Below are 24,478 nucleotides of genomic sequence, written 5' to 3' on the forward strand. Positions count from 1 at the left end.
ATGTCTCCTCATCATCATGACCCATTCGTTCCAAGACCACTTTCTTCATGTCTCCATAACCGGTATCACCCGTGGGATTCGCCGCTTGGTAGGCACACTGCATTTCGCTGGTCATTAATGGTGCAATGTAATGGCACCATCTCTCGGCGGGCCACTGTGCATTACGAGCTACTCTTTCAAAGTTCACAAAAAAAATGAGCCGGGTCTTCACCAGTCGAGTATTTCTGTAACACTGAGGTGGGCACTTGAGTGTGGTTTCTGGCACTTGAGTGGTGACTTCCAAAAGTTGGGCCTGCTGCATTTGTAACGCTTGTTGGAATGCAAGTCTGTCAGCTTGAGCTTGTTGGGTTTGCATTTGTAGGGCCTGTTGTAATAGTTGCTGGCCCTCAGTTAGGGTTTTAATAAGGTCCTCCATGGCGCTCTCTCTATCCCACTTCTGACACCAAATGTCACTGTTTGCTTAGTTTGTGAATAAATACTCTGAGCCAATAAGTAGATGTATAGATTTCAAGGAGAATCCACTTCTTTTATTAATATCTCCCTTTCTTTTCTTTTCAGGCTTAACACAAAGGATACGTCTTCTTTAGTTCCCGGCAACCTCTGGATTCATGCTGGTAAGTATTGTCTCCGATGGATTTGCATGTCTTTTCTTTTCTTTGACAATCTTTCTAATGTGCGAGAAGTTAATTTCTACTTTTCTGCTTCCTCACTCTTGTCACGGAGTTCTCAATTCTGGAAATGGTAATGTCTCTTTCTCCCTTCTTCTTTCTTGTTTCCTTATAGGGTCTCTCAGAGAGCTTGTCTCCCCTCCCGGAAGGAGTGACCCATAATAGTCAATCAGCTCTTCTATTATCAGACGTTCTGTTACTCTTTTATATCTTCCCCAGTCTATTTTTCAGTATACAGTAGCTCTCGACCTCTCAGAGCACATCCTTGGTTAATTGATTAGTTCGTAAGTAAACCTCTTTCTTTTATTCCCTTTGGTTCGTTCGGGTAAGTCACTCTAGAAACTTGCCTTCTTAAAGTCCTTCTTTAATTAGCACCCGCCCTCTCATAGACTCATTAGTAGGGTAACAGTTATCCCTTACTGTAACAGCAATCCCCGACTCACTCTGCCGCACGTTGCTTCTAATCAATTAGCAGGTGTCGCCTTCACTTTGGTACACGGAGGTCCCAATGCTGCCCCGAACTCACGGTGAGATGTCTACAGCCAGTAACTTCCCGTCTTCCATCTCGTCGGCAAGTTTGGGCAGGTTCGCTGTCACTATCCCGTTGCGGCTCCACTCCTGCGTCGCGGCTCATTCAGCTCCTCCGGGCTCTCTTGGGACAACGATCCCTTCGTCAACTTCAAGCCTCCTGATACGCTACAGCCGTCGGCCACAGCGCCCGCTCCTCAGCGCTGACTTTTGATGAGCGATATCGTTCGCTTGTACAACACTCAACTGGAAACTCTTAATAAGGCGCAACAGCACCAACACACAACTAATTCAACTGCGGATTTCCCTTTTTTCACTTCGTAGCGTCTCGCTTCAGTACGCCCAGCTGTAACCGTCGTTTTTTTCCTCTCCTTCAAAGACGTTTGTCTCCTAGGTAACCAAGCAGAGAGTCACCATTAGAGGAAAGGCCATACATCAACACTTCCCTATGTTTACTTCCTGTATTTGGGATCAAGATCTAGTCGCCACATTGTCACACTGTCACAATACCCCCCCGCCCTGTCTCTCTCTTCACACACTTGCACCATCTCACCTTCGTTCACATGTTCCATCCTCTCTGCCATGTGGGCGCTTTGAAACACAATTTCTGATATGTAAGCGCCTTGCAAATGCACAATAAATAAATAAATAAATCTGTTTCTTCCCATTACCAAAATCTTCCCATTCCCCTACTGTTTCCAATCCCCAGTTCTTTCCCTTTTCCAATTCCTTCTATTCCCCAATTCCTTCCATACCCCAATTTGTTATCCATTCCCCAATTCCTTCAATTTTCCCAATTATTTCTGTTCCCCAATTCTTCCTCTCCCTTCCCCCTTGGTTTTCATCCCCCATTAGTTTACCTTCCCCATTTGACTCAATTCCCCTTCTAATGATCGTCCCACCCAACCCCCATGTTGTTGGAGTTGGGAGGACTTCCAAGACCCTTACAGCTCCCCTTTACAAGGGCTCTCCCCTGACTCTAGTACTCCTGGGTGTCGGTCGTTCTAAGCTAGTGGCTGCGCAGTCCCTTTGTGGTATCTGGCAGTGCTTTCTATAGGGATACACCATGTAACATATGCTGGGGAATTCTGGAAGAGAAAACGTATCACTACAATGTTAGCGACAAAACCAAAAAGGGGGAGAGCGGGTGGCTGTCTTCTTGCTGTTGGAAGCAGGACCAAAGAGGGTGCACCCTTTGCCCCTGGTGCCTCATATAGGCTGCTCTTTGGCCCTGCCTCCCTTTCTGTCTCCCTCCTGTGACTTGGCTTCCCCCCTCCCTATTGGAAGGGACAAACCAGGAAAGCCCCCCCCCCCTTAGATGCAGGACTTGGTGGATGCCCTCACAAAGGGCAGCGCCTGCCGATAGCCGTCCTGATGGCGCAGTTGCATAGCATAGTGTGGACAGCCCACAATTGCTCCTCCCCCCCCCTCATACCAGACACCAAACTTATATCAACACTCCCCGTATCCCAACCCCTCCCCAACAACGCTTTACAGTTCCCCTGAATGAAGAGGCAGGACCAGTTGTCAAGGTGAACATTTAAATTGCTGCAGCAAGCTTTATTGAACATCGAGCCAGGAGTTAACTTACAGGTGATCAATTTCTCCACCACACCTCAGGATTCTGCGCTGGGGATGGCTTCCTTTGTCCTCCTCCCACCGACTCAGTCAGAGTCCAAGAGGACACAGTCAGGTTGACCCCTTCCCTTCCTAGCAATTCCCTCACTACCCATGGCTATATTCGTTTCTTTGCATTTTCTTAATTTATTTTCCATTTGCGTTTCATTTTCACAATCTTTTATTCCCCTATTCTTGGCCCTTCCCCCTCTTCTTTCCAATCCCCGATTCTGTTCATTCCCCCAAATCTTCTCGATCCCCCCAAAGCTTTCTTCCCACATTCTGTCTATTCCCAACTATTTTCCCTTCCCCAATTCTTCTCATTCCGCTATACCTTGCCTTCCCTCCCCACGTTTTTCATGCCCCACTTTCGTTATTACCCAATGATTTACCTGCCCCAACTCTCAGTCGCTAATTAATTCCATCCCCAGTTCCTTCATTCCCCAAATCTTTCAATACCCCCAATTCCTCAAATCTATTCACACCCCAATTCATTCCAGACCCAAACTCCTTACTTCCCCCAATTTCTTTCCATCCCCACTTCTTCCCATTCTCCAAATCTTCCCATTCCCCAACTCTTTCCATTCCCCAGGTCCTTCCACACCCCAATTCTTATCCATACCCCAACTCCTTTCATTTTCCCCAATTCTTCCCGTTCTCCAATTCTTCCCATTCCACCAATTCATAAGTTCCCCAATTCTACCCCTCCCTTCCCCATTAGTTTACCTTCCCCATTTGCTTCCATTACCCTTCTCAGGATCTATCCCTCCCACTCACCCCCACGTTGTTGGAGTTGGAAGGACTTCCAAGTCCCCTACACCTCCCCTTTACATAGGCTCTCCCCTTAGTCTAGTACTCCTAGGTGCCGGACTTTCTAAGCTAGTGGCTGTGCAGTCCCCTTGTGGTACCTGGCACTGCTTTCTATAGGGATCGACCTGTGACTGCCATGACTTTATGCTAGTTAACGCTGGCAGTGAGTTCCCCCAATCACCTGGTCGTGGGTCGGCCTAGGGACTTCTAATAAAACAACCACCTTTCACCCTACACGCACACCAACTTTCACTACAAGTATTGATGCCAGCAGAGGCTGTGACGAGCAATGGGGGGGCACCCCAGTCCCCGGCCTTCACCCTTGCATAAAGGCATCGCCAGTATGGTCATTCATGCAACTGGCCTCATTACCTGGAGTGCCCTCCACCTGCAAATGGTGCCGTGGCGAAATACATTGTACCCTACACCGATTCGGCTCCATGCACGGAGGGCCCCCCGTCCGAGGACGGTGACGCATTGAAATAGGAGAAAACAAACCCCAGATCTCACTCCATGTGAAGGCGCTACCCGACCAGACGCTCCCAACCTCGTGCCCCATTCACTTACAGCTCCCCCTTCCAACCCAAGGCGTCACTTAGCTCCATGATCATTATGTCCACCCCTACATCTGACAGGTGTACCCTATCCCAACAAAGTAACCAGGCTTTCTCAATGTGATTAGAGGATGCTTGATCCAGCCCATGCTTCTTAAAAATGTTACCATTTTTGTTTTCAATTTCCTCCTGGACGCCTCAATTCCTCTGTCAGAGTATGCCCCCTGCTATGCTTGCCTGGTATTTCGGACCATAGTAACTCTGCACCCAGAAACTCATTGCCCACCTGTGTCGGAGAACCCTGCATTCTGCTCAGCAGCTCCCTTCTCTCCTGTGACACCAAGTCGTTACCCTCCAAATGGATCACTCGAACATCCGTGGGCATGTAGTGCTGTGTAGACGTGCTCAAGACCCCCACAATTGTCCCCATAACAACCCTCTTTTCACGATCCACAAAATTTGTGTCTGCGAGAAATCGAAATTGCTGTCCTGTTTGACCTTCCTTCCTTCCTTCCTTTCTTTCTTGCTCCCTCCGCTGCTCTAGCAACAAACGAGTGGCCCACAACCCATACCGAAGTATAATCCGCCGAAAGATGAACACATGTTAATCCGGATACGGGCCGCGGACTGCTCCCTAGTAGTCAGTATGCCTTTCCCCCTACCCAACCTCTTAATCCCCATTCAATATCCCCTCCCCTCCAAGATTGTCCTTCCCTTCTGTGCGGCTCAACACCATCACAGGCTGGTCCCCCGCTCCCCTGACCTGACAGGTCTGATGTAGAGTTTACATCTGTCAGAGTGCCATCTCCCTATGCTCTTTATTCCCCCCCCCCCCCAAAAAATTTGGTATTTAATTTGAAATCGAGACAGGAATTAACTTACAAGTGATCCGTTTCTTCACCACACCTCAGGATTCTGTGCTGGGTGTGGCTTCCTTTGTCCCCCCCCTCCCCAGCCCCCCCGCCGGTCAGCATCCAAGAGAACCCTGTCAGGTGGACCCCTTCCTTACCTAGCCATTCCCTTAGTACCCATGGCCATTTTCGTTTCTTTACATTTTTTCTCTTTATTTTCCATTTGTGTTTAATTTTATTTTCCCAATTTCTTTCATTCCTCAAATCCTGGCCCTCCGCGTCCCCCCCTTTTCCCCAATTCCCTATTCTGTTAATTCCCCAAGTCTTTCATTTGCCCAGATCTTCTCGATCCTCTTCACCTACTACTTTCCCTTCCCCAATTCTTTCCCCAATACCTTGCGTTTCCTCCCCAAGTCTTTTCATGCCCGACTTCCTTTATTACCCAATGCTTTACCTGCCCCAACTCTTTCCGTCACTGATTAATTCCATCCCCAGTTTCTTAATTCTCAAAATCTTTCAATACCCCAGTTCCTCAAAACTCAATCACCCAATTCTTTCCACACCCAAACTCCTCCCTCCCCCAATTCCTTTCCATTCCCACTTCTTTCCATTCCCCAAATGTTCTCATTCGCCAAAATGGTATTTCATTTTGATGGGTATCGGTTCAATTAATTAAATACAAGCTTGCGCAGCTCAAAATGCAAATGTAATTCTCACGTCCCTGCTTAGACATAGTATTGCAAACATAAAATTGCTGTGAAGCCGTTTCCTCTGTGTTCAACATTATTAAATAGGTTAGATGGATCTTAAATGTACTTGGCAAAATCATCAGCGTTTTCTGGCAGCCACACTTGCTTTCAGACCAACAGGTTCAAACAAGGAATAAAACAAATTTAACCAAATCAAATACTATAGATGCTGACATTCACTTGCACCTTCATCTGAACTCAAGAAAAGCGTTTGTGTTGACGAACCTGTTAGAATTTCATGATCGGTCTGAAGAACGAGTAGCACTACATCTAAAGCTCTGCGCCATGCTTCCTCCTTTGCAGTGACATTATCATATATGTACAGGTTATCGCCAAGTTTACATGGAAATTCCACGCTGATAAAACTGTTCTCTTCTTTGATAAACTCTTTATGTAGGTAAGCTGATGGGGAATTGCAAGTGGCTAAATTATGTAGATGGGTTTGTATAAAAGTCCTGCCATCCAAACAGGATGTGCATTTCATGGTGTCGTACATTACAGAAGACAGGTACTTGTACCAGCCATCTGCCATAGCTCTGAGCACACAAGGTGTGTAACATAACGAAGATGTGGCCAACCAAGATGACGGATTGTGAAACTGACCAGACAATGTCTGGTCTTTTCCCGTTGAACATTGTTCAAGTTTTTCCAGGTGTCGGAGACACAAAAGTTCCACAGCCCCACCCCCTAAAAAAACATTTTGGTCAGCTAAAGCATTCTGCAACCTATGAGCACAAGTCCAGAACTGATCTTCCATGGCTTGCATCCTGGATGTTAAAGGGGTGCTAAGAACAGCTGTTACAAGAGGAATGTTAGTGGCTTTAATAACAATGGGCACTCTATGACCCAACTCCACAGGATTTAAGTTATCAGTTTTCAAGACACTTACACATGCACCAGTCCCCATGTGGCACCTGCTTACTTGGGCGAGATACGTGACCGGATTTGCTCCTGTGGCTTCACAAAAAGCTTTTATCACATTCTGATGCACGTGACTGATGGCTAAAACATCACTTGGAATCAACTGCTGCATTAAGTCAACTGACACAATACCGGTTACTAAAATTAAGTTCACGTTTGATTGGGTGATCTGGCTGAATGCATTGTTGGTCCACGAATCTTCTAAGCCATTTCCAGGAACAGGAACACCATCAGACACTGTTTTTATACAAGAGGCTGTGTTATATCCCAAATGGCGATATTTTTCAGTCAGGTCACCTTCAACAACAAGAACTTGTAAAGGAGTCTGCTGTAGATGAACAGCAACAGCAGCTTGCTCTGGAGATACCAAAGTCACATAGCCAGAGTGGACGCAAGAGTGATCGTGAGACAATCCAGGTAAGCAGCATGAGACAATTTTGGAAACATTGTACATGGGGCTAGTTGAATTCCCATTAATCATGTCAGCTGCCTCCCGGCATAGATGTTTGGCTGCATCCCTTACAAATGTCATGCAATTGAAATTACCGTGGCTCAGACCCTCAGTCAGCTGCTCAAGCCCTCTCCAATCACAAGAAATGCCTGTAGATTCAGTGGCACCAGCTTGAGAACTGCCTAAAGGAGAATCGTCATAAAGAGGGGGTTCAATCTGAAAATGTCTACTGTGAGTTAATTTTATTCTTTGGCCACGGGACTCAGGTCTGGAACCATTTCTGGGGCTTTGGTGCAAGTGTTTGTGTTGAACCACTGCTTGAAAGTCTTTAGGACCTGAAGAGAATACAGCGTTGCTTCCACAAGGACCATGTGTGACCGTTTGTTGGGAGAAAATACCTTCGAACATTTGTTTTTTCTGACAAAGCCTTTGAGGTGTTCTAGAAGTGCCATCATCTGAATGAGGACTTTTACATCCTGTCTGTTTCCAAATATCATGCAGGGGGATTTGGAAAGATTTCACTTCCTCAATGCAAGAGGTAAGCCCCTCTGACATGATGGACACCACCATTGAAAGCGGGATACCTTGTGAAAGGCATTCTAATGCAGAATTACTCCAAGCGCCCACCAGAAATAATAGAGTGCTTGTCCCAGTCCTAAAGGTCTTGTTGTGTATCTGAACTGTTTCGTTGAGAAGTTGCCCCACTGCACTTGTTAAATCTAAACTTTCAAGAAGTCGAAATGCAGAGCAAGACAATGCACACTCCTGAGTGCTTTCATCAACAATGAACTTGAGGGATTTGACTGGACCTAAAAGGGTTCGCCCTGAAGCTGCTAACAAAGAAAGCTGCTGAAGTCCAACGTGTCGTCGTATGTTCATGACTCTCCAGAATCAACAATCAACCTATAGAAAAGTAAAATAAAAAACATGTAATTTACTCCATCCACATCATTGAACATGTTCTACATTAACTCAGATCCCTTAGACTTCTTTTTTTAAATAATTTAAGTTTGAGTCATTTACAACCATGCGTCCGTTGCCATAACATTGATGGGTCAGGGTTGACAACAAGTCAGGGTTGTAAGCATTACTATTTGTTTTTTACCCAGTTAATAGGATCATATCTGACTCTAGCATCTTGCTAGTAGAATATTGTTCAATAATTGACAGGCTTTCAACAATTTAAACAAATCATATCTAAGAGCACATATCAAATAAAGGGTAAAGTAAAACAAAACTAATTTGTATATACATCCACAGATATTATTTATGAGTATATAGTGAGGTATGGCTTGTATATTATGTTAGGAAGAATTCTCATAAATGTGCCAATTGCTCCCACCTTAGAGCGCTCCAGCTCTTTTGCTAAACATTGGGACTTTGAACTTTTTTAATTCTAATTGTTTTCTGCATTTATTTTCTTTGGTTATGGAGTCTAACCAACTCCATAGGCATCATCTTTTCATTTGTGTCACACAGCACCCTGAGTGCAGTGACACCGGGAAACTTTTTTAGGCTTTCCAAGGTTTAAATACCTTCTCTGGGATAAACTACTGCTTCCCAGAGTAAGTAAAGTGAAATGAACTTTACTAGTCTCTTTGAATTCCTACACCCAGCACAGTGCTGGAGGGGATACTTAGCATCACCCAGTGTCTAGATACTCATGTAGCAGTCAAATGCTACCCTTTCCTCTCGAAATGGCTGGTGGCAGTGGTTTTACAACAAACTACTTTGATTTTTCCCGACCGCGAACACCGGTAGCGTTAAATCGTGGGAGCCATGTTTTTCAAGATGGCGTCTGAGCTCCCTTTGTTTAAACAGGTCCCAGTCTTCTTTTTTGCCATTTCTTTGTGGAAAGGTCCTTCTAGAGTTTTGATCTGCGCGCCAAACCAGGTTTGGTTCCTTTGTTCATTCGCCTTTGTCGGGCTTCAGGACTGAAGACCACCTCTGGCGCCTGAGTGTCTGGGGGTGGGCAGGAAGTGAGGGCGGTGCCTGAAACTCCCTGTGCTTAATATCCTATGAGACCCAAATGCACTCTGGTATGATTGGCTGGCTGACTGTCCAGCAAGGACAGCCACCCTGCTGGGTGAGTGACAGCTAGGCTAGAATGACTGGGAGAGAACTGAATAAAAGAAGAGTCTCTTAGCTTGGAAGGCAGAGTAGACCACAGAAAATAAAGAACCAAAGATGAGTTTAAAAAGGACGGCTGCTGCAACTGCTGGACCGTTGGTTTGCCCGGTGAAGCCCTGCTGCAGGTCTGAATTGCCAAGTTCACCTTGACAGAGAAGCCCCTTCAAGGACGACTTCTCCCTTTGAGTTGGTGGGACCAATCAACTCAACAGTAAGTCACCTGGACACCTTATCTCGGAGCTGGTTGAATTTCCTCAGAGTGCTGCAGGAAACCGTATAACCAGGGAGAGGGACACCAGTTTGTGTGCTTTACTACAGCTACCGGAATGGAAGATTTGCCAAGTGTCAGCTTTGTGACCAGTCCCAGTGCAGGAGTCCTCTGGCGTCCTTCCTCTTGACCCCATGACTGAGGCTCAGGAACAGGGAGATCTGCCAGGAACAGAAGTCTTCAGCTGCATATTTTACTTCATTTGTAAGGTACTGTGAAACGAGACAGAGTACTTACCTCTCGCGGTGAAAGTGCTTGAAACTTTTGTAACTCGCAGGCCTAATCAGCTTGTGACCCAACATACAGTTCTTTTTACAAACTACTTCTAAGAACTTCTACAGAGACTTAACCGTTTACTTACCAGAACCGTTTTATCCTATCCAAGACTTAACCCATTGACTTTGGCCTAGCCTATTGAATTGAATTGACTCTTATGGTGAGCTCAAAGTATCTGCACTGTCTAAGAAATTGTAATCCTATCACGGCCGGGGACCGCTTGAGGGTATCCAGCCTATATGCCATAGTACAGGCACACGCACCCACGGCCAATTTGAACAGGGATAAATGGGAAAGAGATCTCCAGATCCCGATAGACGATAAGACTTGGGACAGGTACTGCTCTCTGCCCAAGAAGGTTTCCTTGAATGCTGGACTACGAGTGATCCAGGTTAAAATTCTTAACAGATTGCACTACACCCCGGCCAAGATAGCCAAGTTTGTTTCAGATACTCCCGAGTCAATGCCCCAAATGCAAAGCAGACTACGCTGGCTCGTTCCACATGTATTGGAGCTGCCCGGTGGTAGCTGGGTTCTGGAGGGAGGTGGCGGATGTACTTGAAGAAATCACACAAATCCCCCCCGGTATTGACTCCACAGAAATACTTATTCGGAGATATAGGAAAGTGCTCCGAAAATATCAGAAGACTGTTGAATGTCACATGTGCAGTGGCCAAAAAATGTATTCTGCAACAATGGAAAAATCCGGCGCCACCCACTGTTAAGCAGTTCCTCCGGGAGCTGGTCTATGTAAACAAGGCTGAAGAGCAGTTTGTCCTCACACGCCCTTCGGTGTACAGGCCTAAGGATATTTGGGGACTTCTCAGAATGTTTCTTTGTGATATGATCTTGGATGATGACAGTGATGTTTAGACTCGCTACCTTGGGAAGATTCAGGTTATATGTACTGTTGTTTCTCTCTATTACCGCACCATGTTGATTTCAATTTGTACGATGCAGTTGCAACTATTTTGTGTTTTCTGGACCACTAATAAAAAAAAAGAGTTTAAAAAAAAAAAAAAGAAATTGTAATCCTTTTATGTTCTGAAGCTATTCCTTTTTGCCCCTCCTTCAAAGTATTCTGAATGCGATTTTGATCCTCCTTCAAAGTAGTTTGAATGCCTCAGAAACTTAATGAGTATAGTACTGAAGTATATTTGTGTAGAATATTAACTGCCTTCTAGTGAATGTTTTATAACTGACTGTTGAATACATTAATAAGTATTTAACCAGGAAACCTTGAGAGTAAGAGTCTATTTGAACACCTGTGATAGTAGACCTCTGCAACATCATTACTGCTCACATTCCCCTCTCGAGATAAGCCTGGTTGCTCAGCTCCGCTACCAAAAACTGTGTAGCACAGACTTCTACCAAAGGTTGGTTTGCTTACACCTGTAGTCTTAGTTGTGTGCAGTGGTTCCAAAGGGTACTGCATACAAACTCTGCCTAACAGATTAGGTCTAATGCAGGGGCACAGGTAAAGTGGCTTATTCCGCTTACTACAGAAGCATCTCGTGGGGCTTGTGGTGAATGTTAAGATTATCAGAGTCACTCACAAATGTGACCAATGGGGCCCAATCTGCCAAAAATGCCGACATTTCAACCCGTATTGCTGCCTCAATTTTGGACATGGAAGTGTCATACCACATTCTGGCCCACCATTCCTTTATACCCGGCATATTTGGTAACTTCCAGTGTTGTGCAATTACTAAGCGTGCTGCTACCAGGAAAAAGGTAATTAGTCTGGAGCTTCTGGCTGTTAACTTGTAGTGTCCTTGTGTGTCTTCATTTCCCAGAAGTAAAACCAGAGGGTCCATCTCCAAATCAAACCCACATATTTCTCTTATCTGGGTGACGACTGCCTGCCAAAATGTTTGTACTTGCGGGCATTCCCACCACATATAGAAAAAGGAACCTGGGGGTGCACTGCACCTCCAGCAGCAGGGGGGAAGAGTCAGGGTGATTTTATACATACGCTACAGAGTAAGGTACCATCGGCGCAATAGCTTAAAGCTATTTTCTCTGAAGTGAACAGCTTGAGAAGTCTTGTTGGCTCTCATCCAAATATTGAACCACGTGAGATCTATAAGTCTCCCTACATCTTCTTCCTATCTGGACATATAGGCATGCAGGAATTTAAACCTGGATCCATTTAACACCTTGTAAATAGTTGCTAACTTGGCTCTCAGAGGGTCACTAATATACAAATATTCAAAACGAGTAGTCTCGCGGTTCCCCAGAGATGCCACTTGTGGTTGAATTGCGCAGTGGTGAAGTTGTAAATACTCAAACCTATCCCTCTCCCCTACCATGTACGGCTGTCTGCACTCTTCAAATGTGAGAGGGTGATTGTCCCCTCTTTCCAGCAAATAAATCGGCCCGTGTCTAACCCTGGGGGAAACTCCTTGTCCCAGAGACCTGTCCTATGGGAGGGAAACGTCATCACTGCATATTTGCTCGCAGCTTTGTCCCAATATTCTAAAGTGGCTCTAGAGGTTTAAAGACCCTGCTCACCTCTATTAAGGACCTTTGGAGAAACCCAAAATGTTGTGTAAAGGAGTTCGCATAACGCTGTGTCAATATTCACCCAGTGTTTAGTTTCCTGTGCCTGAGACGCATTCTGACTCTCCAGAACCGGCGTCAGTTGGTCCGCATATAGATAGTTTTCGATGTCTGGCACAGCTAGTCCCCCTGCCCCTTTAGATGCCATCAATGTACGTCTAGCTACCCTCGGCCTCTTTTGGGCCCATATAAAACGAAATGCTGTTCTCGGTATCCAGATTGGCAACGCCTGAACTACATACAGTAAGCGTGGTAATAGGGTCATCTTGACAGCTGTTATCTTCCCAAACCAGGAGATTTCAGACTCCCCACCCATCTTGCTAAATCCTGTTTGTCCTTAGCGAAAAGTGGTATACTATTGGCCGTATGAAGATCTGCATACCTTGCTATCAAGTTCATCCCCAAATATTTCAAGGTCCATGAAGCCCATGAGGAGTGAAGAGCTCCCTTCAAATGTGCACCCACTCCTGGGGACTCTGAAATATTAAGCATCGTTGACTTTGTTAAATTAGTATTAAAGCCTGCAACCACGCAGAATCATTCCAATAATGACACTATGTGTGGCAACGTAGCTCTGGAATCTTGCATATAAAAGAGGAGGTTGTCTGCGTACAACGCTAGTTTATGCTGGTGGGCCGCTATTTCCAACCCCTTAATATTTCCAGATAGACATACCATACAGGCTAAGGGTTCCATAGACAAGGCGAACAATAATGGGGACAGTGAACACCCCTGGCGAGTTCCTCTAATCCAGTGCGTGTATATGGAGAGAATCCCATTTACTGTAATCTTCGTAGACAGTAATACAAAGTTGGCCATAAGAAACTTGCAGAAAAAGGGGCCTAGTCCGAACCCCTCCAGGACCATCAATGCAGTTAAACGCTTTCTCAGCATCAATTGAGAGTAAAGCCATTGCTCGCTTATGTTTTTGCACCCAATCCGAAATATCAATTGTACGTCAGATACCGTCATATGATTGGCATCCAGGTATGAACCCAGTTTGGTCTGCTGTCATCAATTCTGGTAGGATTGCGGCCAGTCTCGTGGTCAACACCTTTGAGTAGATTCGAGTCGTAGTTGAGGATTGCGATCGGTCGGTCGTAAGGATGAGCACAAGGTGGGATCTTCATCCGGTTTAGCAAGCAGAGTCAGGGTCGATTCGCCCATAGAAGTTGTGGTCGAACCCGTTCGAGCGAAGGAGTTAAACAGGTCTGCCATACGGGGAGAAATGACTGCCGAGAATTCTTTATAGAAAATGGCCGTAAAGCCATCAGGCCCTGGTGCTTTCTTGCCCGGAAGGGATCGAATAGCGTATGCTGCTTCCTCGGTTGTAATAGGTGCATCTAGGGATTGTCTCTTCTCATCTGTAACATGGGGAAGCCGGGCTTCTCGAATGAACGCCTCTTGTTGTGGCCCAGCGGATGGGGCCACTGCAAATAGGTCAGAGTAGTATTGGGATAGAATTCATATTTTCTCAGGTTCAATAGTATGTAGCAGCCCTCCACTATCTTGCAAAGCCCCTATAACAGTGCTATTTTGCAGCGCTTTGAGTTTGTAGGCTAGCATCAAGGACGCTTTATTGAATGTGCTAAAGTAGAAGTGTTTCCTCTGAAGCACTTTATGTGAGCTATCGCCTGCACACAGAGCCTTCATCTCGGCCCTGGCTACTTTGAGTTCATGATACGTTTTCCTAGCACCATCTCGCTTGCATTGGGATTCCCACTTGGTCACCCTCTCTTCAGCTCAGACTCTCTGAGTGGACATAGGTTTCTATGGGCCGCTGGTATACTAATCAGTTCCCCTCTTAAAGTGGGTTTCCCTGAAATGGACACGGCCCCCGTGAGATTCTCCTGAAAATACTTTGTGATCCTTTCCACAATGCCAGAGCATATGACTGGGTATGTAAGTAACAAATTGTTCAACCTCCTTCCCATGGACTTTCGGCCTCCCAAATCATAACCATCTAAGTGTACCGTGATAGGGGAGTGGTCTGACACCAGGACTACCTCTATTAGTGGCTGCTGCAATCCCAATCAATAAAGAATGAGACACCAAGAAATAGTCAATTCTGGAATAAGTACGATGCACATGTGAGAAGTGGGATAGTACCAGTGTTAGGGATGAAGGTTCTGCCATGCATCAATCAGGCTCATGTCGGCCATGGCCCATTTGAGTGGAGCTGCTCTTGTCATCTCAGTGGAAAACACTCAGAGCCAGACCTGTACAAGCTACCATCAAGCAGTAAATTAAAATCCCCTCCCATTACTAGCTCTCCTTGTTGGAATTGTGCTGTTTGAGGAACAAATGGGTATATAACTGATCCTGATGTTGATTGGGACCATACACCGACACCACCCTGAGGGCTCCACCAGCTATGCACAAAATGAACCCTATATATCTGCCCAGGGTGTCCCTTACCACCTTCACTTGTTCAAAATGTAGAGGCTTAAACTATTAAGATGGCTATTCCCACTTTAATTGCTGAGGAAACAAAGTACTCATGCAGGAACCACTGTGATCTCAGTCTCATCTCGTCCCTGTCCTGTTGCAACAGATGGGTCTGTTGAAGCAGGGCAGCGTCTACCTTGAGCTCTATTCATTTTGTGAGAACCCCTTTCCTTTTCCTTGGGGGAGTTTAGCCCCAGGGAATTTATGGAGACCATTTTTTTTTAATCAGACATTGTGGTGGTTTAGTTGAGTCTCTAATACCGCTGGCAGTCTGGCCCGCCACCCAGGGTCCTCCCCTTCAGAAATGAGCCAACTTAGCATTTCAGTCCCACAATACCCACCTCCCTCATGAGGGTATCGTATAATGTTACAGCTCTCAGCCAAATAACACCTCCCATGACAATACTGGATGTATAACAAAACACCAAAAAGAAAACCAAAAATAGAATAACCCTGTGTGGGGTCAACATCAAGCAATTTGCTTGAAAAAGGGCACATACTCCTAATGCCCCTATGAGTATAAATGACTGCAAAATAAACAGCCTGCTGCAGCTTTTACAAATACTTTCATTGGCACCTAGCTACTTAGCATCATAGTTCAAAAGTGTTCAAACACCCAAGTTCTCCATGGGGCTCTTACAGGAGCTAAATTGACTTAGACCACCAACCTCGCTTTTCAGTCTGGAGCCTCTATATCTCTGCTCCTTTCTCTTTTGTCCATAGAGGGCCTCCTACGTTCTCAGCATCTACTCTTCCTTGACTTTGATTGTGACCATTGGGCTGCAGAAGTCTCGGAGGCATGATCATCTGGCAAGTGGATGTCCGCCACAGGGATCTCTAGGGTTTCCACCACTGCCTTGAGAGATATAAATTGATGCTGGGACCCATCTATCTGGAACATTATTCAGAATGGATAGCCCCACTTAAATTGATCCCCTTTTTCTGAGAGCAAACTGGTCAGCGGCCTCATTAGCCTGCGTCGTCGTATTGTCCCTTGGGAAAGATCTTGAAACAGCAGAAGGGCTGATCCCTGGAACAGTAGGTCACCCATCAATATAGCCTTTTGGAAGATTAGGTCTTTGGTTTTGAAAAAGTTAACCTGTACCAGGATATCCGGGAGCAGATTTTTGTCTCATCTGAAAATCGGAGAACACCCCATGTGTGCGGTCCAACGTGAGATCAGCCGTCTCATCTCAGAGTATCTCCTGGAACAAAGCTTGGACATACTTTTCCAGGTCGTGGTCTCGGACGTCTCTCGGTATTCCTCTGATGCACACGTTATTCCTGTGAGAGCAATTTTCGGCATCCTCCTGTTTTTCTTCCGCTATACGTCAGTAAGATTCCAGTACTGCCATCCTTTGCTCGAGCTGGTCATGAGAACGTGTTTGTTCACAGAGGGCAGATTCCAGGTCATCTAATTTAGACTCATTTTGCTGTACAGTGCGAGACAGTTCATGAAAAGAGCTCTTTAAATCTTTTGCCGTCAAGGCCATCTCCTTTTGCAGGGACTGAAACAGGCGCAGGATGTCAACTTTATGGCAGGCTGGGCTTCCTCCTCTAGTGCCGGTGATAGCTCTGGTGGTGGTTTTGGATGTTGGAGCATGTCTCTGATGGATTCGTTTCCTCCTAGCTTTACCTGACTTCATACTGCCCATAGATGAGTTTGTCTAGTAAGGGTCGTAAAGAGCACTGTCTGGGTGGGGTGGAAGGGATTCTCAACTGATTTTAGCTCTGGTTATGTAGTTCAAAGCTTTCCACTATAGGGGAGTGCTCAAAGTAGTTTCACATGTACCCAGCACCCACTGGGTAACCCACAACGCTGTTTATCCTTGACAGCTGGATTGTTTCACACACTATTCGTCCTCGGGTCCCATGCAAGTTTCCACTGGTCACCACTCTCTGCTAGCTGGGATTTACAAGAATGCTTGAGCCGCCAGGCTCATTACTCCCAGGTCCATCACTAAGTAGGTTGGTGGTCAGTAACTCCACTGTCCAGGGTGGACAGGCTCGTATGTCCCAGGTTACCCACAGCACAAAACAATTAAGGTGTGCCAGCTCCACTAGATCCCAGAGCAAAAGTCCCAATAAAGCCAGTTCATAGTACATGGTTCTTAATGCTCCGAGTGCCTTTTGCTGTTTTCACCACCTCTCGTAACTCGCACTTCCACTCTGGTTGGCTGTTTAGAAAGCCTGTATCTTTGGTGTCCCTGTGCCATTGCCCTACATATCCCACCTGCCTCCTAATCAGTCAGAATAGACTGATTGTGTGTCGGTGCGCCAGGGCAACGCTTGCTTCAAATAGGAGGGATGAGGGACAGCAAACTCCTTCGCATCCCGGTGCCGAACATTCGCAACGTGCCCAGGGTACCTGCTGTGCTGTCGTAGGTACCGGCAGACCTGGTCTGTTCCCAGGCACTTAGCTACTCTGCTCTCCAGGGGGGCAGGCACCGCTGCGGCATCTGGGCGCACCTCTGGTGTGGCCAGGACTTCCTGGGCCATTTAGCTGTGTCCCTCACTCCGACGCCATCAGCGCTCGCGACGGCCGCCGTGCTGAATTGCGGCTGCCATTTTGTTCACTGTTGTAGGCTTGGCCGCCGAGCAGGTCGGGGCGAAATTTGGAAGAATGAGAGACTCTACAGGTTTTCTGAGGCCGGCATCACTTGAGCAGCATCTTCTGATGCTGTATTCTATATAGTGCGGTCAAGGATGATGGCTTAGAAGGCTTGCAGCAGGCTGGTAAGCATTGCAGGGCTTCCGGCCACAGGGTTAGACCTCCATTAGCCACCAGCAAGGCCACGACCCCTCCCTAAGAAATGTTTTGATTTTATTTGATGTTAAAAGGAGAATGTTATGGTTTGTAAACTGTACTTAGGAAGTGAAAGCAATGCCACAAAATAGGAAAATTCAGCAATTAATTGATTTGAAGCTAGGCAACTGACTAAAGTGTGTTGAACATAAAACTAGCATGTGGAATTTGCGGCAGTGCTGAATGAGGAGACAAACCAGCATTTACCATTTCAAAGGAGATTTATTAGAAATTATATGAAATATGCCCCAACGTTCCCTAGTCTAAGGGTTTCCCTACCATACAAAACTAAACAGGGTGCTAGTCATCTGGTCTCAAGCCCAAAGGAAAAGTCTGTGCCCCATCCAAACTAAACTACTCTGTGCCTACCACTTATACATACCAACTAACTAAAGAGCAGGAGAATGACTCCCTTCTCCTGGGATTGCTTTTCAGCAATGTAACTTCAAAATTTGATCTTCAAATAGTTTGTTGCCATTTCTTTTTTAACCATTTTTATTTATTCAACGAAGGCTATACATGGTACAAATATGTAAGTCAAAGCAAACGCAATCCCGCCTGACTCGTGTGCGGTTAGGTTGGCTTACCCCTTGGGACAAGTGAAATGGGTGCCTTCAAAGGTTTTAACAATTAACTCCTACTGTCCCCACGCCCCTCCGTTCCCTCCCGGATCCCCAATGCCACAGGCCCCGGCTTTGCATCCCTTTTGGCTCTGTGTCCGTCAGACTATGACCCTTGTAGTCCTTAACGTACTTGAACGTTTTTAAGGATCTGTGGCCTGTAAAAGTATGCTTCTCTTTCTTCTACAAAGTCTTGGAAGGGTTCCGATATAAATTTCAAATATTTCCCCACCTTTAGGGCACTTACCTTCTCCATGGCCATCACCCCCCAGACCTAAACCCAACACCAAGGCGCAGTTGGGCCTTCTTCAGTCTTCCACCTCTGGGCGAATGTCATTCTTGCTGCCGACAGTAGGTGTGTGATCAAGGCGGCTTTATTCCCAGAGGCCGGGTAAATACCCTCTGCAACTGCTCCCAGTAAAATTACTTTGGGTGACATCGGTAGTTCTGTTCCTGTTATCTCCTTTATATGTCCCAATATTTCCTTCCAGTATAGTACTGTCTTCGGGCATGTCCACCATATATGGTAAAGGTCCCCCCTCTCGCCACATTGCCTCCAGCAGTCGGGGGGGGGGGGGGGGGGGGGGAGTAGTTTCCATTGATATTGTGTAGCCGGTTGGGGGACATATACCATCAAAAGACTAACTTGTATGTTGACTATTTAATTTCTGTACACTTGGATGACTTGTGTGCCCTCAGCCATATTCGCCTCCATTCTTCATACCGGAGTACTTCACCCATCTCCTTCTACCAATTGCCCTGTGCGATAGTTTGCCTTCTATTTGTGCATTGTCCACAGTCTGTATAGTCGTTATCCCCTTCAAACTGGAGCCCTCCTGCATGATTAATTCTAACCCTGTCGGGGGTCTGGTTCCTGCCCTTTTCACCAATGGATGGGAGATCCAGTGCCTTACTTGTGTATACTTATATCTTTCTTTTTTCCCCATGGCCAAATTATTTCCTTACATTCAATGAAAGATAAGGGAGCTCCCTCTTAGTACATGTCTTTTAAGGTCAGCTTGTCCCCTCCGAACCATCCCTCCCAGAATTTCTGCTGTAGTCCCGGGGTGAAAACTGCATTGCACGCCAGACGTGAGAATAGACCCAGTCCCCTGCGCGTGTTCTTCATGCCCAGGGCTTTATCCCAATTGCGTTATGCTGCCCTGGTGGCTTCCAATAAATTACCACCTCTGTCCCAGGCTCCCCTGGAGACGGATTGTAGTACTTTCAGAGGGATTGTCATGGCCACTTGTTCCAGCCCACCCCAACCATTCTAAGTGCCCCCTCCATTTGAACATCAGGGCTAATTGGGCCACCAAAATTTATCTCCCGATGTCTGGGACCCCCCAAATCCCCAAGAAGGGGTGGACGAGTCAGGATCCTTCTTTGGATCCTGGGTCTCTTTGTTTGCCAAATGAAGGTGTATATAGCTTTTTGTAATTCCTGAATTGCGCTAGGTGGTATCTCAGTTGGGACCGCCCCGGACACATAAATAAGCGGGGGGAGGAGGGTCATCTTTAGTGCCACGATATTCTCACGAACCATGACAGTTCCTGGGTCTCCCATCTGTTCAAATCCTCTTGCAATTGCTTCCAGGGAGGTATAACATTAGCTCTATACAGGCTCCCCGGGTCCCTTGTTAGTTTTATACCCAGATATTCTAATGCATCTTTTTCCCATACTAGGGGGGTACACATTCTTTAGGGCTATGATCACCCTCCCTACCTTCTGTTGTATTTAATGCTTTAGACTTGGAGTAATTTACGGTAAACCCGGAGATTCTGGCAAACTCCTGGAGTTTCCAGATTACTCTAGGCATCGCGGTTGCGGTGTCCTTCATAAAGAGCATTATATCGTCCGCGTAGAAGGCTATTTTGTGCGTCGTGTTCCGTCCTTTCACTCCCCTTCTTCCCAGGTCCCTCCCGACTTCCACTGCAAAGGGCTCCATTGCCATAGCAAAAATAAGCAGAGATAGGGGGCATAGGGGAGCTGGAAGTTTGCCAGCACCATTTTAACAAAAGCTGGTCCACATCCAAACCCCTCCAAGACTAGCTTTAGATATCCCCAATCTAGGCTATCAAAGGCCCTTCTGGCGTCCAGCGCCACAATTGAGAACCGCTGGTTCGTTCTTGTCCCCATCTCGATGACGTCGATCACCCGCCTTATATTATCTTGTGTGTACCTACCTCTGACGAAACCTGCCTGGTCTTCGTGTATAATCCGGGGGAGAACCTTCGTCAGCCTGGTCGCCAATATTTTAGCGCATAATTTTGCATCTGTGTTTAAAAGCGCTATAGGGCAGTAGCTGCAGCATTCAGAGGGATCTTTGCCCGGTTTCAACAGTAGAATGGTTGTTGGATTTCCCCATATCAGACGAGTCTGACCTTTTCTCCCCAATGGTGTTAAAGAGAAGTGTGAGAGGTGATAGCAGTTGTGTGTGGAATGTTTTATAATACCCGCCACCTAGCCCATCCGGACCTGGAGTTTTGTTTGTTGGGAGTGCCTGTATTGCATCGCTTATCTCCTGGGCTGTTATTTCTCCCCCCACTATCTCCCTATCCCGTTCTGTGATCCGAGGAAGTTTCATAGCTGCCAAGTAGGCTTTCTGGTTTGCATGTTCAAGGGGCTCCGGTTTTAACAGGTCCTTGTGGAATTGGACCATTGTTTCTAGCTTCTCCCTTTCTGCAGTAGGTGTTTCCCCTTGCCTATCCCCGAGTCGAGCAATGTAATTACGAGTTTTTTGTTTCTCTAGTTTAGCCGCAAGGAACTTGTTTGCCTTTCCCCCATTAATATAGTATGATTGTTTGGTGCTCAGTAGAGTCTGGACCACCCTATCTGTGGTGTGGTTTTTCAATTGCGCTCTAATTTTCCTCATCTCCTGTAACATCCTGTGTGTTTGGCGGGATTTATGTTGGTTCTACGCCTCTTTTAGTAGCCCCTTTAGCTTCTGTGTGATGAGGGCCCTCTCCCCGTTATATGCAGTCGCTTGCGAGGTAAATTTGAAGCGGATTACCGCTTTCCCCGCATCGCAGATTACCCTCCAGTCTGTCTCCCCGGTATCGTTTTCCTTAAAGTAGTTGTTTATGGCTCCCTCCATATGTGCTCTGAGTGCTATCTCCAGTGTGGGCGATGCCTACCTCCCTCCCCGGTTGTCTCCATACTCAACAGCACTGGCGTATGATCAGAGAGATATTGAAGGCCTATCTCAACCTTCGTGACCTTGGGAATCAGGGAAGCTGAGATCAGGATCAGAACGATCCTGGGATAACCTCTTTGTACTGCCAAATAGTGTGTGTATTCCCCGATTTCGTCCCGAGAAAACAGCCAGGTTTCAATTACCCCGCAAGTCTCTAAAGAGTTTTCCCAGAGTGCTTGCCTGTTTCTCTGGTCTGTGTTTGTGAGTGAGAGCATTTTGTCAAGGGACAGGTCCATCACACAGTTGAAATCCCCGCCCCACGATTACCTGCCCCTCACACCATCCCCCCAGTATTTGTAATATTCCAGTTATGTATGTGTCTTGCTTCTCGTTGGGAACATATATTGCTACTATCGTGAAGAGTTGTCCCTTGATCCTTCCTTTGACTCCCAGATACCTCCCCTTGGGATCTCTGATTAATTGTAGTTTTTTAAACTGTAAAATCGCGTTGAAACAGAATGGCCACTCCCTTGGACTTTTTATCGCTTGAGGCAAAGAATTGGTGAGGGAATGACCTATGTGCCATCCTTTTCTCATCGACCGGGAGAAGATGTGTCTCCTGTAGAATTCCTATAGCCGTTTGCATAGCTGCCATTCTGCCCAGGATGGCGCATCTTTTTGCTGGCGAGTTCAGTCCCTGCACATTAAGGGACATTATTGTTGTTTCTGCCATTGCGAATTGGCCCACTGTTGCTGTCCCCTCCATTGTTCCGTTTCCCTCTGCAGGCTTCCAAGTCTTCTTGTCCTCCCCTCCGCATGTACCATGGCCATGGAGCCAAAAGCCTTACCCCCCGTTTCCCACTACCCCCATCCCCCAACCCCCAACCCCTTCCCATGCTGCTCTCCCACCCCCCCCGCCCCAAATTCCCCGCCCCCCCCCTGAGTTACTATGTGGCCAGGAATCATATTGATCCTCCCTCTCCCCTCCCACCCTCCCCGGGTAGTATCCCCAGCCGTTGGGTCACCAGGTTCTTGTGCCAGGACATTCCCATATCCCGAGTTAGATTCCTTGATGGGAACTCCTCCAACCTCCGCGCTGGTCCATTTCTGTTGGGTCTCTCTGCTTATGAGCAAGCAAGTTAGAATGCTGCATTTAGTTTTCCACAGTTTTCTGGCCTTTGCAGGAGTCTGTGTTCCACCTTCTTACTCAGTCTTGGTGTTTGTAGGGGCCCATTAGTTTTGACTTGCGGTTCGTTTTCCTTCTCCTTTGCGTAGACCATTCCCATGGGTTGTCCTTATTATTGAAGGCGTCCCGAGTTGGCCTGGCTTTTGCCTGGTTCTGGTCCTAATCCATGTGCAACAGTGCCAGACCCTCCTCACAGGTGCTGATTCTTCTTGTTTTGCCTTCCCAGGTGAAAGACAGCCCGAATGGGTAGGCCCATCTTATGTGTTTGGCTTGCAGGGCTTTTGTGACTGGCTGCGTTAGCATTCATTTGTGAAGCGCCTTTAGGGCCAAGTCCTGATAAAGATGTATGCGACTTCTATTGATCGTCAGGTCCGTATGCGATCTTGCAGCCCTCAGGATTTCCTCTTTCAGACCGTAGGAGGTCATAGCTACCAACAAATATCTGGGTCTTGCCCCTGGGTCATTTCTTTTGGGCCCCATCCTGTGGAGCCTGTCAAATTCAATCTTATAGGGTTGAATATCGTTTAGCAGGTTGCTGAAGCATTGTTGCATGGTAGCTCTTAGGTCGCCGTTCGTTACCGATTACGCCAGGCCTTTGACCCTGATGTTGTACCTGTGTGACCGGTTTTCGAGATCTTCGGCTTGGAGTTCTAGATTGTTCGTGGCTCTAGCCACTTGGTCCAGCAGGATACTGTATTGATTTACGTCTTCCGCCATTCTTGATAAGCCGTTTTCGACTGTGTCCACTCTGTCCCCCAGCTCATTCACCTCCTTTCGCATCTCCTGGAGGGTGGATTTCAGTTCCCCCTTCATTTGTCCCATTTGGGTTTGAAAGGTGATTTTAAGCCTGGCTTCCATTTCTTTTAAACAGTTCAAAAGTATCTCCTTATCCATGGCCATTGTGGGAGAGTTTGTGGCATCTGTTGCGGCGGTTGTACTCTGTGCTGGTGTGGCTGGTAAGTGTTCCGTCTGTTGCCTGAGATTCTAGCACCTTTCTAATTGACCTTCTTGGCGCCCAACTAGGGTCCTAGATCTGGGTGGAGCAGTTTTAGATCTTGCTCCAGGAATCGAGGTAACTCCCCCCCCCCCCGCCCTCCGATGACCATGAGTAATGGTTGATTCAGAGCTTATATCCACGTGGGCTGTTGCGCTGCGAACTGTCCTTGGACGCCAGGCACATGTGGGCCTCCTTATCTCAGGGACCTCATGCCCCACATCGTTGCTGTGTGTCTGTCCTGTGTCAGAACCTGTCCCTCCTTCGTTTTATTGGGTACGGGGCAGGAGCTTCACTCCGTCACTTTGTACACCACGACCGCCTGTGGGCCGGTCCCGTGTCCCGATGCGTTGTAGGTAGGTCGGTGCCATGCAGACTCCTGGGCTCCTGGTAGCTACTCTCCTCTGCGGGCACGCGTATAGTTTGTTGGCCAAGTTACTGCTCTATGGCGCACCCTTCCTCGAGGGTTTGTCCTTGTGTTCGGCCACCAGTCTCTAGACTCCCCACCAGGACTTGGTACCCCAGTAAAGTCTCGCCTCTCTGTGCAGTTGGTAAACAATGGGCATCCTCAACAAATGGTTGCTTTGTAGCGTGAGGCGGTGGAGCAGGTTATCGTGCCCTATTCTGCTACAACTTGCATCAATGGGTCAGCTCACCAGTTACCTGCCTCCGTATAGCCGTGTGGTTGCTTTCAGTTTGATTTTTCAGGCCCCTCAGGAGAGGGTTAGGGAACCGTACTGGCCCTTGCCTCTTTACTTCAGCTGTTGACGAGAGTCAGGGCGGAGCCACCTCCTCCGCTCCAGCGGTGCCCTGCTATGGGGCAGATTCTGCAGCTTGCAGCCTGGCCCCTGTCGACCCTCTGCACGTCAGTCCCCTCTGGCTTGTGTTGCCCAGTGCTTACAT

At 47.0% G+C, this 24,478-nt stretch overlaps 2 protein-coding genes across 4 annotated transcripts in view; one reads left to right on the top strand and one right to left on the bottom strand.

Annotated features, from left to right (window-relative positions):
- The window catches only part of LOC138516197 (uncharacterized), a 453,476-nt gene that overhangs the window by 314,377 nt on the left and 114,621 nt on the right, over positions 1–24,478 (top strand). For both annotated transcript variants that reach the window (XM_069631140.1, XM_069631141.1), the window contains one exon: positions 559–614. In XM_069631140.1, the coding sequence (XP_069487241.1) occupies positions 609–614 (6 nt within the window). In that variant the 5' untranslated portion in view covers positions 559–608. The remainder of the gene's footprint in view (positions 1–558; positions 615–24,478) is intronic.
- BBS12 (Bardet-Biedl syndrome 12) overlaps positions 2,721–24,478 on the bottom strand; it is a 386,191-nt gene continuing 364,433 nt past the window's right edge. For both annotated transcript variants that reach the window (XM_069631139.1, XM_069631138.1), the window contains exon 2: positions 2,721–8,052. In XM_069631139.1, the coding sequence (XP_069487240.1) occupies positions 5,938–8,028 (2,091 nt within the window). In that variant the 5' untranslated portion in view covers positions 8,029–8,052 and the 3' untranslated portion in view covers positions 2,721–5,937. The remainder of the gene's footprint in view (positions 8,053–24,478) is intronic.

Source organism: Ambystoma mexicanum, chromosome 6q (genome assembly GCF_040938575.1).
Source record: "Ambystoma mexicanum isolate Mex_15411 chromosome 6q, UKY_AmexF1_1, whole genome shotgun sequence".
In the NCBI taxonomy this organism is placed as follows: domain Eukaryota; kingdom Metazoa; phylum Chordata; class Amphibia; order Caudata; family Ambystomatidae; genus Ambystoma; species Ambystoma mexicanum.